This window comes from Epinephelus moara, chromosome 4, assembly GCF_006386435.1.
Source record: "Epinephelus moara isolate mb chromosome 4, YSFRI_EMoa_1.0, whole genome shotgun sequence".
NCBI lineage: Eukaryota > Metazoa > Chordata > Actinopteri > Perciformes > Serranidae > Epinephelus > Epinephelus moara.
Genome location: NC_065509.1, coordinates 9131216 through 9156648, shown reverse-complemented (window position 1 = coordinate 9156648; position 25433 = coordinate 9131216). Strand labels below are relative to the sequence as shown.

Below are 25433 nucleotides of genomic sequence, written 5' to 3'. Positions count from 1 at the left end.
TCATTAAACAAAACACTCTTGATAGATTAGTTTGTGTTATTGTGGGATTTAGGGATGTTGCCTATTGACACGACTCTAATCCGATAGAGTCAATACAAAACAATACTGAACTATGTTATTCATCAAACCCTAAGCTTTTTTTTACATGCCATGTGAAGTTTTTTAGCCTATGTTGACCTTAACTCTTTCTTCATGTATTTCTCCAGGGACGTCATGTCAAGACAGGCCAACTGGCAGCTATCAAAGTCATGGAAGTCACAGAGGTAAAAGCACATCACATTAAATTACACACTCACTCCTTTTCTTTCCATCTCTACCTACCATCATCCTCTCTTTTTCATCCTTGTTAAAAATGTGATAATTAAATGTAAAATATCAAGTGTAATTAGTCTCAGCATTCCCAGAACCACCAGATAATCATGCCAAAGATGGTTAAAGTAAACTGTACTTGACCTACCTCTTTGTACATATGATGCACATATGGGAATATTAATGCAAGTGCTGTCTTTTTTTTGCATGTACGAGATACATGATTCCTCAAACATGGGCATTTCTCATGGGCTTTAACAATCATACAGAGTATCCTCAAAATATCTGAAAGAAGACTTAAATCAGGGTCATTCCACTGATTTTACACATAAAGTGCAGTTTATTCGTCTGTGAGAATAGTCATATAATGTCTTCTGTGGCTCTGGAGGGAGAGTTCCAGAGTCTGAAAAACATAACCCTGTGATGATGTTATCTAGGATTGGGCTCCAGGCTGCAAATGTATAAAAGAAAAGCCTGTATCACGAACTGGAGTCGTGGGGTTTGAAAGAAACAGGCATTTAGGAGGCAGGGGGTCTAATGAAAGGCACTATTAAGTTGAATGATGGGAAATGTAGGATCCAGTGTTTTGTGGAGTCTGAACTATTTGGAGGACCTAAAAATCAGGATATCTCAGCCTCTGCTGCATCGATTTTGACCATTCTTCTTTAATCTGTCCCTTGTGAGTGCCTGAACTTTATGGAAGTGCAACACTAAATTGCTGGAGTACGTCTTTATATTGCATTTTTATTTCTGGTATAGATCTGCCCTAAGTCTAAATCGATTCTCCTGTATCCTCTCTTTGCTGGGAAATATAAGCACCTAAAAAGGAAAAAGTGGAATTTATGTTTTTGGCTTCATGGAGGTGCACTTACCTGCCGACGTGTTGTTTGTTTTCTGTCTGTGATGTAGGAGCCAGACAAGTCAAACGCTCTTGCTGGTGCCATTTGGTTTCAAAAGTTGGACTGGTTTGAGAGGTTTAAAGTAGTAATTCCACAAAAAGATTATCCCGTAATAGGCAGGTCGCTAATTAATTTTCAGTACCTGTAAAATCTTTCACAAGAAAATGATTGTTTTTAGAGACTCTGCTGGCTCAGGGTTGCAGTATGTTCAAGATAGGGGAGTCAACAGAGCTGTAAAATATCAGATGATTACAGAGAGAGGAAAGAAGAGAAGAGAAAGAAACTGTCACAACCCAGGAATGAGTATAATTAGTCCGTTAGTTAGTTTTAAGGCACTAAGAGCAGCTAGCAGAGTTGTTTGAAACCTTCCTCTCTAGTTCTCTTTCTGCTGTATTGCAGTTTTTTTTTCTTTCAAGTCACATTATCCCTAAAAGAGACAGAGCACAAGATATTGTTTGATGGCAGTATTTCCTTTTAAGAATTTGCCTTGGAAACAAAAGTAACAATATCACAACATTTGCAGGCGTTTGCACTTGTGAAAAGATTTTAAAAGCCATTATTGGACTAAATGAGTAGTCTTAGCAGTTTGTCTCTCTTTTGTCTTTTCCCAATTCAATTCTTTCTCCGCTCATGCAGGTAATTGTAGTGATGGAACTTTTACAATGCAGTTGACAACCTCTTCTAACTCCCTCCCCAAAGCAAAGACAGAGAATGAAACAAAAATCTACTTTAATATACCACCAGCCTGACAAAATTGAATTACATGAAATAGTCTCTTGTTTCTTACAGTTCTCCGAGTCCCACCAATGTTTCTGTTGTGACCCAGAAGTAGTTTTTTATTAGATTCCGGGGGAATTTCCTTGATATTAAAGTTCTGTTAACTTTTGAAACCACAATCTTGGATAGTTCTGGTGACATAAATTATTAATAAAACTCATCATACTGTAACTCAATTTGAGGATCAAAGAAAATCTCTCTGATGCTATTTTTTAAACTCTAGTGATGGGGTCAGCCTTGCAGTTATATCTGTATTACACCTTTAACTCTCAGTTTGGGTCTAAAGATGGAGTTGATCTGACTCTGTGTGTGCTGCCTTGTGGTCTCACAGCTGTACAAGGGGACAAACAGGGGAGGTGTGGAGGTTTTATTGAATACTGCTGGTGGTTTACAGATGTAGAGCACCAGTGCCAGCAGAATGGGGTTAAATGTGGGCTAATAAAATAATGTTGCAGCAGGTTGTGTAAGGCATGCTGGCCATAATGTGGCAAAGCAGTGTTTGATCGCATTGTTTATAATGTGGTCAGGCTGAGCCCTTCCTGTTCACCAACAAGTTCTCTCTCAAAGGGAAATGCTTACAGATACAGTAGGTTCTTGCCATGAAACTACTACCTGATCAACAGAAAATTGATTAATTTATTCAACTCACAATGTGTTCACAATGTTTTTTCTCATGCCTCCATGGTGAATGGAGAATCCAAAAAGGCAAACATTCTCTGTGAACTGAAGTAAGTGTGGACTGCAAATAACAACAGCTAAACTATATGAAAAAAAAATCTGTTTACAAGCTCCCACAAAACATGTGCAGTATAATCCAAGTCTCATTTATCCAGACATGTGCTCAATATCAAAACATGCATTTTCACTAAAATGTAAGATCTGAAACACATCAGTACAAGGATGAGTAGTGTGTCTGGGCACCAGACCAGGCGCACCACTTGTGGGCAAAAGTGTTGTAAACGGTAAGGTTTCAGTAAAGATTCATGTGTTTGGAAGGTGCCGAGCATTCAACTGGATAAACGAGACTTGGATTATACTGCATGAGTTCTGTGAGAGTTTGTAAACAAGGGTTTCGATATTGTTTTGCTGTTGTTAAGCGGGGCCCCCATTAACTTCAATTCATGAAGAATGTTCACCTTTTTGAATTCTTTATTCACCATGGAGGCATGCGAGAAAAACAAAATTTTCTTCAAGAATTCAAGGTACCATGTGGTAAGTAATTGATATACAAATGGTCATTTTGTTGGTGAAGTATTCCTTTAAGTAATTTTAGGAACTCTATAAGCATGTTTATTGGAAAGACAATGTTGGTTTGATGAATGTCGGGTTGGTCAGTCCACTACTTTAGTCTGAACTGAAGTTTCCCACAACTCTGTACAGCCATTCATGTTTTGTTTTTTTAGTGCCACCAGTGTGTTAAAGTTTTATTGAACCTATAAAAAATCTACTTGAGGGGTTGTCAAAAAAACTTGTACAGACATTCACGGTTTCCCAACAAATAGTTGAATTGTAATAATGTTGAATACTGCTTAACTTTCATCTAGTACCATCCTTGCTTCTCATTTGGTAGGTTGTATTAGATAGGTTTGTTGCTTTTTTATGTGTTAAACAAAGTATCATTTGGTTTTGACTTTGCAATGGACTGTAGCAAGTTGTGATATTCATTTTTCACCAATTTTTCCATTTTATAGACAAATATAAACTGATTAACTCAAAGAAAAGTAAAGAACAGTGGTTAAGTAGTTTCTGTTGTGTTTTAAAAATGTACTAAAAACTAGTCAGATTTTGTACTTTGCCACAAATCTGCTCACTGCAGAACTCAACACATTGGTTTCTTTCCTGTTGATGATATTCTGGGTCTTCTGTGTTGCAGACAAACTCTTTAGCAGGAAATGCTTGGCTATTATCTCCCTTCTGCCTCACACACACACACACACACACACACACACACACACACACACACAAACAAAGAGAGGGAGAGTGCAGACACAGGCAGGAGGCCTTGTGTTTCAGATGGAGGTGAAAGTTCAAACTCTGCCTTGTCATTTTCTCCCCTCCTGTCCTGTGGAGATTTAAAGGAGGTCAGTGACTGGGAGAAGCTCTCGGTTGTTTCCTCTTTTCTGATTAACAGCAGCCACATCTAGCTCCTCCACCTCCTCCAGCTCCACTCTTCTTCCTCCTCCACCTCTCCTCTTCTCCTCCACCTCTCCTCCAGTCCAGTGTAGATTAAGGGGTTCAGTGAATTGGAGAAGTCGCAAGTCATTTCCAGGATTTATGGCGAGAAAACAAAAACTGCTTCACTCTGTTTCCTCCGCTCTCTCTTTTTTGGTCCTTGTGTCTCCTAACACTGACCATCCTTAGTTGTTTTGTTGAGAAATTGCAGTAGTTGAATTAAGGTCAAATGGCTGGGTGAAAGGCCATTTAGAGGTTGCGCAACAGTCTGATTGGAGATGCTATCTGTCTGGATGTGTACGTGTTTGTGTCGCATGGTGCTATGGAAATGGAAATAAAAAGGAAAAGTTCTTTAAAGAATCAGAATCAGTTTTTATGGCGAAGTAAATGAGGACACATACATGGAATTTGAATCCTTTTTAGTTCTCTCAATGTACATACCCAGAAAAAGACGTACAGTTGAAATAAGGACAACAAAGCTGAATAAAGATAAAAATAAACATTTGACTTCCATTTATCTATTTATGTATCAAAGTGCCTCCTTTCAACATTTGTAGATTAACCATAGTGTAGGCAGTATTAAAGACATATTTCATTGCTGGGAAGAAGGTCTTTTCATTAAGCTGGGCTGTCAGTGCAGTGGAAAGATGCAAATACTTTTGAAACCTGGTCCTACATGACCAGAGAAAACTGGCATTCGTTTTTGCTCAAGAGGTAGAAACCCTCCAACAACCAGAATGCACTATGTTTCTCCAGACCAATTACCGCCCCCACTGGTGGGTGACATAATGCAAACAGGTCTGTTTGACACAATGGCAGCTGGCAGGCAGCAAACAAGCTTGTGTTACAGTTTAATGGTTTGCTAAAACATGTTTCTGAAACAGAATCTTAGTTAATATTTGATCAGCACTGCTTATTTTTACTGTTTGAGTTTTGGTCTGAGTTTGACAGAGAGAGAGAGCGAGAGAGACAGAGGGAGGCGAGTCTATATCTTGATATTTCTTCTTTCTATACTCTGTGTCCGCTGTGGTGGCATGGATAGAGGGCAATATGAAAATGAGGAAGTACAGCCTGCAGTTGTTGCAACAGCTTGGAAGAGCCAGCAAATGGGAATGACTTAAAACACATCATCAGGCAGAGTTTCGCTGTCTCTCCTGGGTTTCAGGGGTGGGGGTTGGCAGTATCTAGGCACTGGTTAGATGGAGGGAAGTTTACTACAGTTCATTCACACATACTACCCACATCGTTTTGATACAAAGCTGGTTGAAAATTGGAGAAGACTCCCTTTAAACATGTAATGTTTGTGATAGTTTAATGTAATTCTCAAAGGAAGAAAAACCAGGAAGTGAGGAGAGAGATCTGGAGGAGTTACTCTCAGAGCAGAAGTATGACACTTCTCGACTACTCTATGCAGAACTCTTAAAATCCTCCATGTGGTGTAGTGTGTGACATAGTCTATGAGTTATCCCAATGGGGATCAATAAAGTAACCCGATTCTGATTTCTACTGAGCAAAATCTACTTTGAATACCCATCAATCAGTCTGACATTAATATTTAGTCACCCAAATAATACTGAACATGGAGTTTGATTTGCACTGTATCTGTTGTTCTGTCCAGGAGGAAGAAGAGGAGATAAAACTGGAGATCAACATGTTGAAGAGTTACTCCCACCATAGAAACATCGCTACTTATTATGGAGCTTTTATTAAGAAGGGTCCTGCTGGACAGGACCACCAACTCTGGGTTTGTAAACTACTCTATTTGTTTTTGCTATTGAGTTAAAATATATGTATATGTATATATATATATATATATATATATATATATATTTACAATTTTTTTACAACAACATTTTACAATTTAAGCTTCTGTTGAGGTTTTCAGATGTGGCTTCAAATGTCTGTCATCATGTCTTCTACAAATAGCATAACACTAATAATATTAGTCTAGCATAATCTTTATTTGCAACTGTGCAGAAATACAAGGTTAAAACAGAATGTTTAGAAATGCAAAAAAAAAAAATTATAAAAAATCTGTGCAGCAAATGATTTAGAATTTGAATGTCAAAATTATGGATAATGCCTAGAACAATTTTGTTCTGCCCTAAAATAGCTGCTACTCTTCTGCCTTTATTTTGAAACTATCATACAGTATGTCATATGTGGGGGTTTTTTTCAAGATCATTCTCATAACAATCACAGTTGTTTTGGCTGGTACCTACATGCCTGACAATTCTGTATGCTTCCATCTAGTTGGTCATGGAGTACTGTGGGGCCGGCTCTGTGACAGACTTGGTGAAGAAGACCAAGGGGAACTGTCTGAAGGAGGACTGGATAGCTTACATCTGCCGAGAGGTGCTCAGGGTACGGTCGACATAAAAAATGCACACTCACCACAGCATGCATACACACTATAGAACTGTATGGGAGACTCAACAATGGAACTTTGTTTCTGAGGTGTTGTTATGCTAGAGGCCCTTTTTAGTGCTGGTTAAAACAGAGGTAGTAATTTGTGTGTGGATGCAAACTAAAGGCTGGATGAGTTGTTGCTGTTGTCTAAGAAACATGATGCTACTTTTAGTGTTGGATTTTTTTTTCTTTCTGCAAAAACATCAAAGAGAAGAAGCCAAACTGATGCTCAGTATCTCTGTCATGTTTTCCCACTGTGACTCTGAGGGAATAATTGATTTATTTTTTCATTTATATACTTAAAAGGCCAGTTTAAAACACATGTCTGTAAGATGTTATGGTTATCATTATGAGAGATCACAGGGTCCTGAGAAAGACTCCGGGATGTTTGCACTGCTCTCTGCATTGCTCTGTGTGTGTGTGTGTGTGTGTGTGTGTGTGTGTGTGTGTGTGTGTGTGTGTGTGTGTGTTTGTGGCTCTAGTAACAGACCTACACATACACAAACAGCAGATCAACTTGTATCAGCTCAGTTTTAACATATGTGTCCTTGATGCAACGTTATCACTGACAGAATGAAAGTGAGATTATTTTTCAATAGAAAAAAAACTTGAGGCACAAAGCGCTCTGGACTGTCGCCAGTGTTTCCCCTGCTGCTGTCAGCCATGCTGTCTCTTCATTGTTTCAACATCACAGTGCCACACACAAACACACACAGACACCCGGCAAAGCATGGTGAAGTCATTGTCTGAAATAAGACTCACTTCCTTTGTTTATTTAACCTCCTTTGAAGAAGCGAGAGTACACACACACACACACACACACACACACACAAGCACACACACATTTAAACTGTGCCACAGTAGCTTGTGCTACTAGGTCACTCTACTACCTTAAGCAAGGATATTTTGAACTTTCCTGGAAGGGAAAAGCAGGCAACACACTTGAAATAAATCCTACTCTTTGTTCAGTATTCCTTCAAAAGAAGCACATAATGCTTGTACTATTTTAGAGTGCTTGCGACGTCATACTATGTGGTCATCTGACTCTGTATCTATCTGTGTGTTTATGTGCATGTATATTTGTCTTCCAGGGTCTTTCCCATCTTCACTCCCATCATGTGATTCACAGAGACATTAAGGGACAAAATGTTTTGCTCACAGAGAATGCTGAAGTCAAACTGGGTATGACACATCGACACATGCACTGTGGTTTCTCAAGCACATCCGCATGCCTTCAGGCAGAACTGAGGAACAATCACACAGTCTTACATGCATACATGCATAAATCACACGTCTCATGAAGGGGCAAAGATTGTGGTTGCTTTGAAACATGAAATTGTCCCACTTTTTTCATGTTTCAGTTGACTTTGGAGTGTCGGCACAGCTGGATAAGACTATCGGTCGAAGAAACACCTTCATCGGTACTCCCTATTGGATGGCTCCAGAAGTCATTGCCTGTGACGAGAACCCCGAGGCCACATATGACTACAGGGTACTTCATTACATGGAAATAGTTGTGTTTCTGGCCAGCTTTACACACATTTTCATCCTCATGTCTCATCTTTTTCATGAATGTATAAGTAAGGCATCCAACAGGAAAATGAAAAAGTGTAGAGCATTCAAACATTCAATAGTACTGAGAACGTTATTGCCCTTTAGAATCGTCCTGTAAATGTAGGCCATTTTTTATGTTGTCTGAAGGTAAAAACTAAGAGTGTAAATGTTAATTTTTAATGTAGCAGTTGATCAACTACATACAACAACACATACAGTGGAGACAACAAAGATTGGGATGAACTGCAGTGCAATAAGACTGAAAGGCCTCGCCTTTTGGGTTCACTCAGGGACCAACACACAATCACTGTAGTTAGACACATAAAACAGGAAGAAAATAGACCTGAAGCATAAAAACTTGGGGCTGGAGTTGTACCCACTGATCATTTGACACAACCCTTCCCTCTTCAGCTCCGGTCAGGAATGTAAGTCCCCATGTGACTGGAGAAGGATGAGCAGCCATCGTCCACTTCTGAGCTCCACTGATAATGACTGTTTGTTAAATGTCCGATCAGCGGCGATTTATTGGTCAACCTCTTAAATACGAGAATTCACTGACGCAGTTACATGTGGGAGTTGTAGAGATTACATATATAATTGGATTTCAGTCTGTCTCAAATGCTTCTTGGGTGCATTTACTTATCTTTTTTGATATCTGATAGCTATCTGATCTGCACAAGAATTGTGAAGTGTTAATTGGGTCTCAGCATACATCACATCATATTCAACAGAAGACTTTTCATCACTATTCATAACAGAATTTCATTACTGGCAGAAAGTCTTTGAAGGGAGCCTAAAAACTCTTTAGTGATGCTGAGAAAACATCACCCAAACCTTTGACCAGAAAGTTTCTGTTCACTCTTGCTGATTAGATAGCGTATATCATAGTTCACAGAGACATCCTTGAATGGAATCTCAGCTAATTGTATGCTATTCTGGAAGTAATTAGGCAGTGACTTCTGAAATCCAGTACATTGCTGAAAAGAATCCACTGATTTATTTATTTTTTTGTTCTTTTGTAAAATGCCAGAAATTTGGCTCCAAGTCCTGGAAATTGTTTCTGGAATTCCTGGATCTGTGCTCACACACTACGCACACACTGATTTACAGTTTGAATATAAAGAGGAAATCCCAAGTTTACAGGAAATTAACCAAACTCAAGCTAAGCTCTGTGCATTCACCAGTCTTAACCTTTTCCTGTCTCTCTTGATTGCAGAGTGACCTCTGGTCTTTAGGCATCACGGCTTTAGAGATGGCTGAAGGAGCCCCTCGTAAGTTAGAGATGCACCCAAACATACACACAATGTTGACTGATGTCATTGATGTCAAGCTGTTTAATTTTATCTATGTATAGTTCCACTCAGAATTGATTTAATTTTCCGCTTTCTATCACTGCTCCTGTCCCCATCTGGTTCTTTCTGTCTCTCACTGTCTCTGTCAATCTCTCTTTTCCTCTCTTACTCTCTATCTTTGTTTGTAGCTCTGTGTGACATGCATCCAATGAGAGCTCTGTTTCTGATTCCACGAAACCCTCCTCCCAAACTCAAGTCAAAGAAATGGTAAGCCTGCGACCACATTCACAGACACACATATATTATGTGTGTATATTGTATTTACAACAGGAAGTAGAGGGCAGTGTTTTCTCTCCTGAAAGCAGGTGGTCTTTGATTTGGGTTTTAATGCTTTAGAAAGTCAGAGAAAAGATATCCCAACTCTCTCTCTGTGATGAAACTGAAAGTCACTGGGGCATGTCCAGGCATGTTCAGCAAGCAACAAGATAAACCATTCACGGTATAAAATAAAGGATGGAGCCATCCACTGGTTTGTAGCCTGCGGTTTTGAAGCCTTGACTTTGGCATATTGGCTTTCGCCATCTATTTTTGTATTTTATTTATTTTTTTGAGCCAGAAGTGGACATATTTGGGCAAGAGGTTGGCACTGTGGAGGAATGGGTTGCGGATCTGACACTTGGACACTATTCGCAGACAGTCTGTTACTCAAAGCAGCCTTCCTTTAATTATGCGTAACTTTAAGCCTTCATAAAATGTAAACAGGTGAATTAGATGACAATGCACCCTCTGTACAGCTGTTATGAATGTTGAAATTAGCTATGGACACCAAAACCTGTTTTTTGTACCAGGCTGTAAGCATGTTTATTTCTGCTGATGGACACTTTAACATGGGGGTCTTAAGGGACTTACTTGCTTCTGGAGCCAGCCTCAAGTGGCCATTAAAGGAACTGCAATTTAGGCCTCGATTTTGTTGCTTCAATGAAACTCTCAACCTGTAAAACATTTGTCCTTTATTAAAATGAACACAATGCTGCCATTTTAATCTCAGAGTTTTTATTAACCCCTCTCTCTTTTACTGTCCTGTTATCCCATCTCCTTCTCTTCCATATATAATGGATAAGATGGAACGGGTGGTTGAACTCATGCTGTCTTTCATTCAGAATTAATGTCATCAGAAACACGGGTTCATAGGACAGCTTTTAATAGCTCCAACAGTCCTTTTACCTCAGGGCCTCCCAAAGGCAGCAAGCAAACCAAAATCTAAGCAGCAACACATATTCCTTCCCTGTTTTCTGTGTTCAGATCACGGACTACACACCTCTTAAATTTTAGGAGTATTTCATTACCCATATATTTCCTGAGCAAAAGTTAAGCTCAACATTTTTTGAAAGGATTTTCCTTGGTAATAATCCAACAAGTGATTACTAGCTTGCAGACGATAGGTGAGTTTAAACAAATATTTAAGAATTTTATGGCATGTTATAGAAGTTGTTATTGATTGAAAAATGTTTGACTCATGAACCTGCTGGTTTTTATTCTAGTCTGTTACATCTGATGAAAACTTTTTATGTCACTTTGACTGCACATTTGCACATTATGTTAGTTTGCTCCACTTTATTATTTTCTTACTGTGTTCTCACTTCATACATTGTAACATACTTTTGGAGTGCTTTTTTATGTTTTTAATTATAATGTCTTTATGCAAACCTTCCTTTAATAAAGAGATTATTTAATTAAAAGTTACCAATCTTAATAAATAAATGTGTGAGAGTTTAAGTTAAAAACAAAGTTTGAAATATGCAGTGCTTTCACTGTCATGGTAAAGATTTCAGTCAGTGAAAATGCCGCAACCTATTTAACTAATGTAGTACAGGTATGGGTTACATGTGTTTCAAATTTCTTCTCAGTTGAACCACTTCCCATTTGTCAACTCAAGTTTATTTATAGACCGTTTTAAGGTCATTTTACCACAGAGTGCTTTACAGATGGCATCTAACAAGAACCTGACCAAACATGATAATGAAGAAGAGAGTGCAAACTACATCTTAAAGTGAAGCTTGGTGTTGCAGTTTAGAATAAATTAATTTGGATTTGAGAATTAAGAAACTCATTGATATTATTGTGTTATGTAAAGGCTAATTTAGGCTCCTGATCAGGCATATAACCTATACCTGAATTAATTAAAAACCATTCAATTTGTTAGGGCACATATATATTTATTTATACAGTATTTTACCAACAAAATGATCACTTGTATATTAATCACTCACCCCTTGTTACATGAATTTGTGAAATACTTTGCTCTGCTCATATGCCTTAATGGTGAATGGAGACTCAAAAATTGGAAATAATCTTCATTAATTTTTGCCATAGGGGGCCAAGTTTAACAAGAGCAAAATTATATCAAATCATCTGTTCACTAAATCTCACACAACTCATGCAGTGCAATTCAAGTCTCATTTATCCAGTCGTATGCTCAGTATTTCCCAAACACACAACAGGCGCCTGTGCAAGTGTGTGTCTTTGAACTCTGCTCAATGGAAAGAACAAGCAGAGTTGAAACACCCTGGCGTGCTACTCATCTGTTTGTGAGACTCCTTATGTGGAAGTATTTTAAAAAGTAATGCTGTAGTAAAAATGCATGTTTTAGAAGGACCGAGCATACGACTGGATACATGAGGACCCCTATGGCTTTAATTCATCAAGCATTTTTGGATTTGTTCACCATGGAGGCATAAAAGAAAAAAAAGTTTTCTTTATGAATTCAATGTGATATGTGGTGAGTAACTGATGTACAAATGAACATTTTGTAGGTGAAGTATTCTCTAAAGCAGACTTTATATAGTGTAGGTTTTTACAATACTCTTAACTCTTTCTCGTTAACATGTTTTGTTTGTCCTTTCCTCCGTCTTCTCTCTTTGGTTGCCTCTCTTTCTTTCATAGGTCGAAGCGTTTCTTGTCGTTTGCTGATAGTTGTCTGGTCAAGAACCATTTGCAGCGACCGACCACTGACGCCCTGCTCAGACACGCTTTCATCCGGGACCTGGCTAATGAGAGACAAGTTCGCATCATGCTCAAAGATCACCTGGACAGAACCAGGAAGAAAAGGGAGAAAGGTGAGAAGAAACTGATGTAATAGATAAACCAGTAACACATGTGTGAAGGGCTAAAGAAATGAGGGAGATAGATAGAAGGATGTCGAGAGGGTCTAACAGGTACGGTAGATAGATGGATGCACAGAATATTAAATGCAGTCTGCTATTATAGTTTCTGTCTTAGTTTTATAGGACTGAAACCTGAACTGCGGCCAGATTTTTTTCCCTGGGATTTCCTGAGTTTTCCTGAGCAAAACTGACTCACTTGAATTGATTCCAGTGAGTCAGTTATTATTCAGTTCTTGTATTTACAACTGAATTATTCATCTGATGTGCTTATATAGGATGACTTACAGTGGTAATGATGATTCTAGGGAATTTTGCCATGGGCTGGTGACCTAAAGGAGAACCTGTGCTGATATTATTTTCTATTTCATGCCATGTGATTGTTTGTCAGTAGGGTGAGAGTCTAACTCTGCACAAGGAGAACTACAGCATGGTTTTCATTTACTTCAAGTCACAGGGTGGTCCAGCAAGGACTGGATCCAAAACACATACAAGCAGAAATAAGTGAACACATGCTTTTCACAATTTTAAACAATGACACGATTTTGAATAAAGACACATGCACGCAAGCACTTACTGTAAAAACAAAAAGCCACACAGTTTGACTCTACGAAACACAGAGAAAGAGGAGAAGTGTCCTGATTTAACACCCACATTTATTCTACATAGAGGTCACCATCTCTGACCTGCATTGTTAGAATTGTGCAGGTGTTTGAGAGGTGATTCTCAGACAGTGAGAGTCAAGGAATCTGGTTTGGAAAACTAATGAAATTTCTAAATACTTTACAAATAGGGCACTTCACAGAGTAGATTTTCCATTATGTCTCACTAATTCACTGCATTAGGTGGGTTTCAGGCAGCCTGGAGTGGAATAAGACCTACCGACACACTTAAGCTGAGCGAGTGCACCAGCTGCACTAATGGCACAGCAGCTGCTTCGCTCAGGCTGTTAAAAACACTGCATTTCTGCTAATTTATTGCATGCTGTTTGTGGAAATGTTTCATTAGGTTAGGTGTTACCCACAATTTACACAACTCCTTTTGCATGTATTACATATTGCTGTATCTTTATTTTGCTACAGTAGACCACACTTCATAACATCTGAACCTACCCACTAGTGCTGCAGTGCACTGCAACCACAAAGACAGTTTCAGGCAAGGGAGCACTGAAAGTTTTTATGCCTCTGTGTCGGTGATAGCCATGACTGGATGCGTTATGGTTTTGGGTTGTCTGTCAGTTCATCCGTATGTGTGTTTATCTGTCCCCTTTTCAGGCACACAATATCTTTAGAAGGCCTTAAGGCACAACTGTCCACTTGGACTTAAATGAACTGATTAGATTTTGGTGGTCAAAGGTCAAAGTCACCGTTACCTCGTCTGTCTCATTCTCATGAAAGCAAGATCTCAAGAACGCCTTTAGGGAGCTTCCTCAAATTTGGCAAAGACGTCCACTTGGACTTAAGAATGAACCATTTAGAATTTGATGGTCAAAGGTCAAGGTCACTGTGACCCAAAATCACATTTTTGGCCATAACTCAAGAATGAATCTGCTAATTGTGACAAAACTTCACACAAATGTCTAAGAGAATATAATAATGAAATGATAACATTTTATACCCATAAGGTCAAAGGTCAGCTCACTGTGACATCATAATGTTCTGCAAAATCACAAAAACACATCAATCCATTATTCAACACCATCACTGAGGGACAGAAGTGGAGACATTTGGTCAGATACTAAATTGGAGACACTAATCTTGGGTGTCCACATTGAAACTGTACTGATTGTACAGATCTTCTGTGTCTTCTAAGTTTTCACAGACATGGATGCAAACAGTAACTGCAACTTTACTGGTTTGCAGAGGTATACAATCACAAGGCGGTAATTCTAGTTTAAACAGATGTTGATATATCCATATGATTATGATTCATATATTACTACTGGTTGGACAGCAGGTTTCCCTCCTGTGCCAAGTTGAACTGTGCCAGTTATGCCAGATATTTTAATTGAGCTGAATACAGCGGAAGGGCGACAGCAAGACGGCCAGACAAAATGAGCGAGAGAGCAAAAGAGGGAGAATGTTAGGTCGGGCCAAAAGGCTGCACGGTACACCCCTGACCTTTCCTTTCCTTTTCTACAGCGTTCAGTCGGGAAAATGTTCAACAGTAACAGAGACTGAGACAAGAAAAAGAAGGGCAGATGTAGGGACAAGAAAACAAGAGACAAATTAGGGAATGTGGAGAGTGTGGGAATTGTATCCTCATCCTGCTCTTAAAATGAATCATACTCTGTATGAGTAGCATGTGCCGAATATATGACGGCAATGACAGTAGGAGAAAAGGAGTGGGGGGAGGGTAATAGAAGACAAAGATATTTATAACTTTGCTTCTCTTTTGTTCACACGTTGATATTCAAGCAGTGTAAGAAATCCCTGTACTGTCCATTAGGTTTATTCTTCATTTTGGAAACTGAAAGACAGGCGGATCAGAGGGGCGAGAGACAGAAAGAGACAGTGATAACAACAGAGGGAAAGAGAGACAGAAACAGACCAGAGAGAGAGAGAGAGAAGCTGAGAGGGGAAGGAAGGAGGAAACAGAATGGCCATCTGGTTCTAATCTTCTGTTAGCTTATAAAAACACACTAATGACTGGTAGAGTTTCTGCATGCTGCATGTGTTTGTGTGTGTGTGTATGTGTGTGTGTGCCCCTATGCCCCTCCAGAGTAATGAAATGCCGGTAGTCTAAGTGCGTGTGGGAAAAAGTCACTGCTGCATGAAAAAGAAAAAAAAAAATCAATGCGGCGGACATGATGCAAAAAGGATGTGTCATTTTCAGCATACCCAAGAGTGTAGTTAGGCCAAAGATGGTCTATGTTTTGGAAGATGAATCACAAAAAAAACGGCCACTTCTCAGTCGGCAGAAGTAGGCATTAACCCTCAAATTGCTCTTCTCTCCTGCAGCTTTGGCTCAGAAAGACACGACATGAGCCAAAACTTTCAAACATGACATCACAGCAACAGAGCAAGAGGTTCCCTCCGTGCGTTACAAAAGCAGAATTTGTCAGTCGTATTCCTTCTTCTTGGCTCGAACAAACACACCTTTCAGCGTGTTAATGGCAACATATGGTGTGTCAAGTGAATGTTCAAGTTAGCCCGAGCTACATTCACACCATATGTTGGCCAAATGTTGTTATGCTAAGCTGGCTGGCCCATCTTCCTGGCCTTTGGACAGAAAGCCCATTGGAACAGTGTTGGCCTGTGCAGTGATTTCTGTGTAGAAAGACTCTCAGAAACCCTTGACAGTTTTCCAGTCCATAATCCAAACTATTAGGTCTAATATACATTCAAAAACAGTTATACTAAAACAGCACTATGACACTAATGTGTGTCGGCAGAGAATAACGCTAATTCATATGTGTTATGGATCCCATGGAAGGAGGCGCATGTAAAAGGAGAGAGCATTTTTTCAGTGACTGCATTGGGTCAGGATTGAGATGATTCAGCAGTGTTGTTTTGAAGCCATGGTGTAACAACTTTGTCCCATATGTCTTCCACTAAACAAGACTCTCATTTACTTTCTTGTTGCCCAAGTTTGCCCACACTATACTTTAGTGTGGCTTTGATAATGACTAAATTGCTACTGGCAGCAGACGATGAAAGAACGAGACGGCAGGCATGGAGGAATTTTTAATGAAACAGTGGCTGGTCGAGAAAGCCAGAGATGCAGTACTGTGTGCCAGAGAAGAATGCCCACACCAGTGCAAACACATCAGAGGCCTTCACTCCAAGCACCACCCACGATCATACCTCATTTCTGACAAACACTGAAAGCATCATTTTACAGTGGAGAACCAGCCAGTTTCACACTCAGACATGCGGCTGGGGTTAAAATGGACACCAAAGTGGAGCAGGACACATTCCACAAGTGCTTTGCAGCTGGTGCTATGATAAAACCCAGGTCTTAAATGCAAACTTTTCTATGTGAAAATTAGCATTTGCTATGTGAACTGACAGAACTCATTAATTGTTTTAGCTTTAACAGTTGTCTCAGTGTTTTAAAGGTATACTATGCAGGGTTATCGATTTCTTCTTTTTTTAAAGGGGTCACCAGTTAAAGTGTGCATTGTTGTGTTGCGTTTTGGTGGTACATGCCCACAAACATCCCAGAAAACCCAAGCAGAGGGCAGAGTCTCTGCAGTAATATTCTCTGCCACATACTGCTAGTTGGTCAGAGGTTATGATTGAGTGGGGCGGTAAATTGTTAATTTCCATTTCCATTGATCTTTGCAATGAGATTTAGATATATAGTTTTAATGACCTGATATTAACCAAATAAAACACTCATATGCTTTATTTGTGTTTCTCTCACTCAGAGGGTCCAGAGTATGAGTACAGTGGCAGTGAAGAAGAGGATGACGAGGTAACAGAGGAGGAAGGAGAACCCAGGTAAAAGTCTTTTTACACCAGGCATGAATATCTGTTGAGGAAATTGATCACAGGGTGTGTGATGAAAGATTACACACTTGTGCAGCGGGGAGATAACTTGGAAGCACAGTAGTTGCTGCAGATTTCCATACACGGAGAGGACATGGCATTAAGCATACACAGTTTATCAATCTGGATAAACATGCAAACAGTTTCTCAAAGATTTCTAAAAATTTAATCATCATTATCAGTGCTAATCGGTAGATTAACACTCACTTATGAACTCTCTCTCTGCTCGAGTGCTCCTCACATATGAAGCTAATGAATCACTACAGGGAATGTGTGTGTTTCTACGTCCATGGACAGATGCACTAGCATCTCTGTTGCTGTCCCTGGACATCAAACAGCAGATGGCACTAGGAACGGAGCACTTTCTCCTAGGATGAGCTTTAAGTGTGTGTGTATGTGTGTGTGTGTGTGTGTGTGTGTGTGTGTGTATATGTGTGTGTGTGTGTGTATGTGTGTTACTGTGCCCATGACCATCTCATTGGTGAATTAAAAGTGATTGGGTATTTTCCTTCATCCTCAAGTGTACTTCAGTACCCAGCAGTTGCTGTTTTTATCATTGACACTGTCTTCCTCCCTCTCTTCCTCTTCCAGCTCCATTGTGAATGTTCCTGGTGAGTGGACGTTAAGACGGGAGTTTCTTCGTTTACAGACAGAGGATCGTGACGGGGGCAGAGAGGGAGGTCACGGGGGAGGTGTTGGTCAGCAAAGACAACAGGTAGGTGTTGAGTTCATATGCAACCTTTTACACATTGATTCGTGATGTATACAGTGATACAATATATACAATACAATACAGTGAATGACAATGATGCCATCAGTGCTCATCTCTAACAAAATATAGCATGTGGAATTTGGTCCAGTTTGTGTATCTGCTTTATTTGAGGAATTGATAGATTGTTTCAGTTTTGTTTTTGTTTTTTTGAAATGCTAAATATTCACAGGTTCCAGACTGTGAACAATTAACTTTCATGTCAGTATATTTTTTTTGAACTATTATTTTTGTCATAAGTACTTTTACATAGAACGCAAATATTACCAAGCAAAATACAATGTAATCTTTTTAGGAGGTCAATTTTTCTAAGCTTTCACTCCATGGATAAAGGCATCAGCCAATCACATTATAGCTAAATTTATAAGGATTATGAAACAACACCAGGGAGGCTCCACAGTCTAAACCAAGACAGCAAACTTTATCATTCTTTTCAACTTTGACAAGGGCAGCACATACCAGATCCTCTGACTGCCAGATGCTGCTGTGGGTCAGTATGGTCCCAGTATTTGTCACAAATACAAATCGCTGCTGGTTTGAATAGCTTGGATGCAGGCGAACGTTTTGCATTTTTGTGTCTTTTTGTGTCCCTAGTGTGTAAAAGCATTAATACTGAAACTATTAAAAACAAAATTGAAACACAAAATTGAAACAATGAAAACTAAAGAGATGAAACAAACAAACAAACCCATGTAAACTACTGGAAACTCAACAGAATTAAAAAAAAAAAGAAAAGAAAATTAAAAAAACGGAATTAAAACTGATGAAAAGTACAAAAGTAATATAACTTTGCCAGTTTCAATTGTGAAATCATGTTTTGTCATATATGACAGATAGAATGGTTTGTAGGGCTGACAGCATTTACACATTTACCACCAAGCAATTAAGGTCTAAAATAAAGCATTTTTTTTTTATAATTGCATGCAGCTATTTTGTCCCTTCGACCTTAGTCAAGCCTCTACAGCAGCTTCCTGCTGCCTCTGTGATGGAAAATAATGATTTCACTGTGCTACTGAAAGGCTTGTTTCACTGTAAAAAACTCCCAGAAGGCTCAATTGACAAGTCAAAAGTAATGCACCTTGTGTCAAACGGTACTTACTTTGAGTCTGAGCTACCACCTACAACCTGAGCATTCAGCTGATCAGCGGGCAACCACATCGCCAAATACGGTGATGTAGTACTATTATTAAAACATTGTGAAAGAGTCTGGTCTATGGGACTTCCTCAGGTTGCCGTGTTGTCATGGTTTCAAGATCACTCTGTTGTAGCAGTGCAGCACTTATTTGAAGGAAAAAAATCTAAAAGGTCAAGATCATAAAGCAAATTTCTTTGCATTCATTTGATTCCCAATAAAGACAGAATTGCTTCACCTTGTTAAATGGACTTCAAAACTGTTTTGAAATGTAATATCATGGAATTTTAAACATGCGATTGAAAATGTGATTAATTGCAATTTAAAATATAAATTTTCGACAGCCCTAATGATTAGTTAATTAATCAAAACATAACTGGCACATTAATTGATAATGATGTTAATAATTGGTAGTGTCAGCCCTAATTATTAATAGCAGTTGTTATAGTGGAAAGAGGTCATTTACAAAGTGTGCTTTCAGTACAGCAACTTTGGGTTCATTCATTTAGCTCATTTAATCTAGATTTTTAGCACACAGGAAATGTATAAAACATCTCAACTCATATTAGTTGGAAAAGTAGACTACCATAATATCCACTCTGAGCTCTAATCTGATTTCACACTTAGCAATTAACCTTTAGTCTTGTAAAAAGTTTTGGGTGTAACTGTCTCATATCGCAGTTGAAACAGCGGGCAATTTGACCCTGGATCAAAGTCAAACATAATTCAGTTTTGGTTTTATTAGTACAGAGCCAAGTTAACCTAATATATTTAACCTTCAAATCAAAGACTTCAGTGTGTGTAAAGCCTGTGTCATTTTCTTAATTTTATTTCAACCATGATGTTATCATATTCCTGTCCAGGCATTACAGCAGCACCGGCAGCAGTTAGCGGAGCAGGAGCGATACAAGCAGCAGTTACTAGCTGACAGACAAAAGAGGATCCAACAGCAACATGAGCAGCGGCAAAAGTTAGAGGATGTAAGTATCACTTCTTCACATTTTCCCTCTGAATTCACTGAGCATTTATAGGTCAATAAGCAGGAAATAAAACATTTCAGAGGAAGAGAAGATTAGTTCAAATCCACCATTTTAATCAGAGACATCTTTACAAGAAACACATCAGTGTCATCTTCCACCTTCTGAGTCACATCCTTACTCTGCCCACTAACTGCTCCCACACCTATGACCTCGGAAGCTTTTACTTGTATGATATTATGTGTGCAACTATTGCAGGCTGTCATGTTGATAATCTCAGAGCTGGAATTTTTTACTGTACGTTGTGCTTCTTAAGAATGCCAGCTAAATGCATATAAATAGAAAATGTACATGTTGCGACAAAGTGAACAATAAACACAACAGTGCCATTCACACTTGCCCAAATATAGTTTAGTTAATGATTTTGGCTTGACTGTTGTCAGTGTGCTTAATTTTGTGATCATGGGTACTGTGTTTGCTGTTTACAGCAGCAGAGGCGGCAGCTGGCAGACTGCGCCTATCAGTGGGCGGAGCTTCAAGAGATCTTGCTTGGGGAGGAGTCTGATCTCCATGACAACAGAATCTTACTGGATGAGAGGAACAAGAGGAGTGACAGGAGACAGGTAAAGATCAACTTTTGGTTTTGTATTCATCACTTTAGTTTTTTTTTGTTGTTGTTAATGGTAGGTGAGGATAGGGGCTCAGTTTTCTCCCCTTTGTGCTTTTTTTTTTTTTTTTGAGATTTTGTGTTTACAATGTACTTCACTTCCCTGCATGAAATTGGGTATTAAAAGAAATTTTGAAGGAAATGAGAATTTATTTTAAAGCAGACACTAGGAATGCTGGTTCTGTCCAGTACTGGTCCTACACTTTGCTCCAGAGTGCAAAATCTCTGTTGGATAGGATGTCATGGAATGGCCAAATATGGCTGATGACACAGGACTCCCTAAAAAACTTGTTACGTCATGTGGATGGGTGTGGATTTGCAGGACTTGTTAGTGCACGCTTTGGTGAGCTCCGGGACAGTCTCACCCCATCCTCGAAATGCATGTTCATACATATAATATGAGATCAGGTTATTTAATAAGTATGAAGGCATACATGATATTTTATTCATGTTTTCCTGTAATTTGTACAGCTGGTCTCACACCAGTGTACATGGAAGTTAAAAGTCTTCCATGTAAGCCTGGGTGGGCTGGGCGTAAATCAGAATACAGACCCCCCATCTGAGTAGATTTTGTTGTGGGACATGATTTAGTCCATCTAAATTTCAATATATTTTAGCACCATTTAGTTGTTCATATTTTCCAGTATAATGTGGTTGATGATGGTCAATGAGAACAGTAATCACCAGTTGGGTTAGTCATGGTTGCCCGCAGTAAAAGGAGGAAAAATCTTCGTACAAGTCAATTTTTGTAAACCGTGATCACCACAAAAATTGAAAATCATCTTTGTTTGAATTAACAGTTTGATGTTGGGTCTTGTTGGTTAATCTTGGGGTTAAGGCAAAGACTGGGGTAATAAACAACTTTTTAGGTTACAGTTTTGCTAACTTATCCAAAAAGTGATGAGACAACCCATTGACAGCAAAGGAAAATGCACATCAGGCACACAACACTCTTTGTGACACAGGAAATAAGGCAGCACCCCTGAGTGATATACAAAGTTTTTTTATTTACACAGATTTGTGTCCAAAATTACTGATTGTTTAAACAAACGAGGGTAAATATCTGGCTCTTGGGCGGCTGTGGCTCAGCAGGTAAAGTGGGGTGTCCACTTATCGGCTCGGCTGTTCGATCCCCGTTAGTCCTTATGTCAGATTATCTTTGGGCAAGATACTGAACCCCATATTGCTCCCGATGGCTATGCCATCGATGTGTGGATGTGTGTGAATATTTAACTGAGTAGCAGGTGGCACCTTGTATGGAGGCTTTAGCCACCAGTGTAGTGGCTAGTCAAAATAGTCATTTTACCCATTGTTCAAATAGAAATAGTGCAGCTTCGGGGTACTGGTGAAATTTCTTTCCAATAAATAAATAATAAATAACTCTGTCGGATGTCTCTGTTTCTTTAACACCTTAGAAATGCCGTTAAAGACATAGAACAGTATGTAGAGTATGAGTGATAGAAAGCCTTTGTCTGACCCTTGCACCACAACTGTCCTGGTCATTCACACCTTGGATGTGAATGAATATAACAGTCTCAAGTCTGAATTGTTTGGGATGTGCAGTTGATGTAAGACCAACGTTACATAATGTCTGTATCTACCAAAAACCCAAGTTACCTGTCAGAAGGAATGCCTTGTGGCAGGTGAGTGTGTGGAACACTTGGGCTGTGATGCTGCAGTGAGTTAACACGTGAACTTGTTTTGCTCAGAAACTCTGTAAGCTCGAGGTGCGTTTGATGTGCACTGCTCTGATGCAGTGGTTGCACCTGTCAGCCTTTGTCACCCAGGTGATAAAAACACTCTCTCCTCAGTGTGGCGGGCCAGAAGAAGAGATCTTATTAATTCATCATTTTATAATTATGACCTGTGAAAGACAAAACTTTATGAAATGGAAAGTGACCTTTTGGACACATTTCCATCAACTTTAATCCCATCAGAATACGAGAAACAGGAACCTTCTTTTCCAATTTTTTTTTTTTTTCCTAATAAATTTTACATCAAGCAGAACAGGCAGTATGCAGGTGCTGCTTGAATCAAATCTAGAGGAATGAAATATGAATAAAAGATATGATCCATATGTATAAAAGAATTTATTTCACAGCACTTTCAAAAGGTTTTGTAAATCAGTTGGAGATTAAATGCGTTTCAGAAATCCTTTGTTTTGCTTATGTTCTGCAGTTTCCTGTTTGAAGGAGGTCTTTTACCTTCATGCAGTTTGCATAAAAATTGCTTTATCTTTTTAGAACTTGATTTATAACATCATACAAATCTGTTGGAAATTAAAACTCACCTTTACTGTGAGAAAATGTTACAAGTGACGGTACCTGTGACAGTTCGTGTGTGGGTGAAGTGTCTCTGCCTATTCCAGTCATTTTAAAGAAAGACACATAGCTCTCTTTACTATATCAGAGATTCCCTTTTTTATCATTAATTTTAACACATGCGTAATGAATCTATCCCACACACCAGTGAGTTCCAATAAGTGTATATTAACACCAAGGAGCAGGTTAGGAACTGTAATTTCTTCATGTAGAAGACACTGTATTTCAATGCTATTAATATCTGTCTAGTTATATTATATGTCTATTTGGTGTGCTGGTGTGTGTGTGTGGCAAAGAGCTATCTGTACATATTAGATTCTGATTACACAGATTGCCTCAAAGTCATTAAGTTCAGCATGCTTGATGGATCTATCTGATGCTTCATTAAGTTTTAATGCATCTGCATTTAATTATGTGACAGGTTCAAGTGAGTGTGTGATGTGATGTCTTGTATTTTGTCAGATGAAGAACTTGTCTTGGCACTGCTGTTCCAATCGTTTCACACTTTGATTGATTTGGCAAGCATCACATAATGTATTTCTGTGGTATGTCCTCGACTTAAAGATCAGAGAATTGGCCAAGTGTAGGGTTTGAATTGCCACAGTGCACTGAGACAGTGACTGATCAACTGCCTCTACCAGCTCCCTTAACTGCTTTGTTATCATATGATAAGTGATAAGTATAATAGTGTGACTTCCCTTTAACAGACTGGCAACCCATCTATGGTGTACCCTGCCTTAATGCATGATGTGAGATGCTGCTGCCCCCTGCTCCCCTAAACAAATTATGAGGTCGTAGAAAATAGCTGGTCGCTATGTGACTTGCAATATCATCAGAGCTGCCATTTTTCATTCAACTAGAATTGAATAAAAACTAAACTGCTGTTTAAAGGCTATGGTGGTACAGTGGTAACTATTAAACTACCCAACTTTGACTGGTTATAGTTGTCAAAGGTTTAAATGTTGTTGCCATTCCCTAGCCTGGTTCCAGACCACAGACCCCGCCCACTCAACTGAGTAGGCTTGCATCTCTGGTCTGGCAATTTGTGATTTATCTCGTCCAAACGATGGACGGACCAATGAACGCCGGGGGTGGGGGCGGGTCTAGCGATTAGCCAATCAGCGCCAAGCTGATGTCAAGCTGTACGCCGGTGGGTAACTGGTGAGGATAGCAACAATGGCGACCGCTACAGATCCTACAGACCACATTAACGATGCTATCGAGGTATTTCGCCACTACTCGCGTTAATGGAGGACCAAATTAAAGAAGCTGCTAAACTGGATTTAACGGCGATGCAGCTGGGCCTGTACGACGACAGAGACATTTTAAACGGACAATGCTCGCTTGTTTTCGGCACCCCTGAGCCATGGATACTAATGACGTCAGATTCTGGGTGAGTCGTTGATCTCTACTGATTGGTTAGGGAAAAATCAAATTCCCTCCCCCTTGTAAATCGCCTTCAATGGAGGCGATGTCAGACTGAAGGTTCTGGGAGCTTCAGTCTGACACTCAGGCTAGCCATGTATCCGACTGTCTTTGGTGATCCGTTGCGAACCATAAGGTTGACATTCTGAGTGTAATGTCCCAAATAATTGGATGGATTGCTATGAGCTTTGTTACAGATGCTCATATCCTCCTCAGAATGAATTGTAATCACTATAGTGATTCCCTGACTTATCATCCAGCATCAAAATGTTCATTTGTCCAGTACCATGGTTTATGTTGTGTTTAGTGCTAATTAGCAAATGTTAGCATGCCAACACACAAAACAAAGGGTGTGAACATGATAAACATTAAAAAGCTGCTCAACATCAGAATATTAAATTGGAAACACACAACTTTTCAACTCCCTCCTCTCCTGCGTTTCCATGTGGTATTATTGTTGGCGCCACTGTCACAAAGACAACCAAATCACCTCACGTTTTCCTCAGACTCTTGTAACTACTACCATTTTCACAGCTGGTTTGGTTGTTCCACTGTCCATCATTTCCACTGCTGGGAATAGTCTCTGCAAAGAACACACATTGGTAACTGGGGATAGCTACCAATAGCTAAAGGGGAAATCAAAAGTGTTATCCTCTTCCTGTTTTGGTTGCATGATTGTTGACGCACTTCCTTTGTGCTGTAAATTGAGTTGATGTCATCATTTCATTTTAGAATTCTTTTATTACATTCATAGCAGCAGTGGCAGTTGTAAGTGTAATGCAAGTGTCTTTCATGTGGAGAAGACATGTATGACATCCTAGTCTCGCCACCAGACAATCAGAGATCTCCGCCTTCTGATAGTCTGGGGACACTCCTTTCTCAAGTTTGTTTAACACACCGGCGAAAACGGCCGGCAACAAAGCAACGCCTCTTGCATTTTTGAAAAGGACACGCCTTCTCGGAAATGTGCGCTCCCCCTTTTCTCGTCCGCAAGGAAACAAACACACAGAGAGCTTGAAAATGGATGCAGAGAGATTAAACTCCGTTTTATCAAACTGGAGCTAACTGGAGAAGAA

The 25433-nt window shown here is 39.4% G+C and overlaps 1 protein-coding gene across 3 annotated transcripts in view; it reads left to right on the top strand.

Moving 5' to 3' along the window:
- si:zfos-2326c3.2 (mitogen-activated protein kinase kinase kinase kinase 4) overlaps positions 1–25433 on the top strand; it is an 86048-nt gene that overhangs the window by 16402 nt on the left and 44213 nt on the right. For all 3 annotated transcript variants that reach the window (XM_050041733.1, XM_050041732.1, XM_050041734.1), the window contains exons 3-14: positions 207–263; positions 5776–5901; positions 6411–6521; positions 7658–7748; positions 7928–8058; positions 9337–9391; positions 9601–9679; positions 12356–12528; positions 16946–17018; positions 17658–17781; positions 19831–19947; positions 20433–20567. In XM_050041733.1, coding sequence (XP_049897690.1) covers positions 207–263; positions 5776–5901; positions 6411–6521; positions 7658–7748; positions 7928–8058; positions 9337–9391; positions 9601–9679; positions 12356–12528; positions 16946–17018; positions 17658–17781; positions 19831–19947; positions 20433–20567 — 1272 coding nt within the window. The remainder of the gene's footprint in view (positions 1–206; positions 264–5775; positions 5902–6410; positions 6522–7657; positions 7749–7927; positions 8059–9336; positions 9392–9600; positions 9680–12355; positions 12529–16945; positions 17019–17657; positions 17782–19830; positions 19948–20432; positions 20568–25433) is intronic.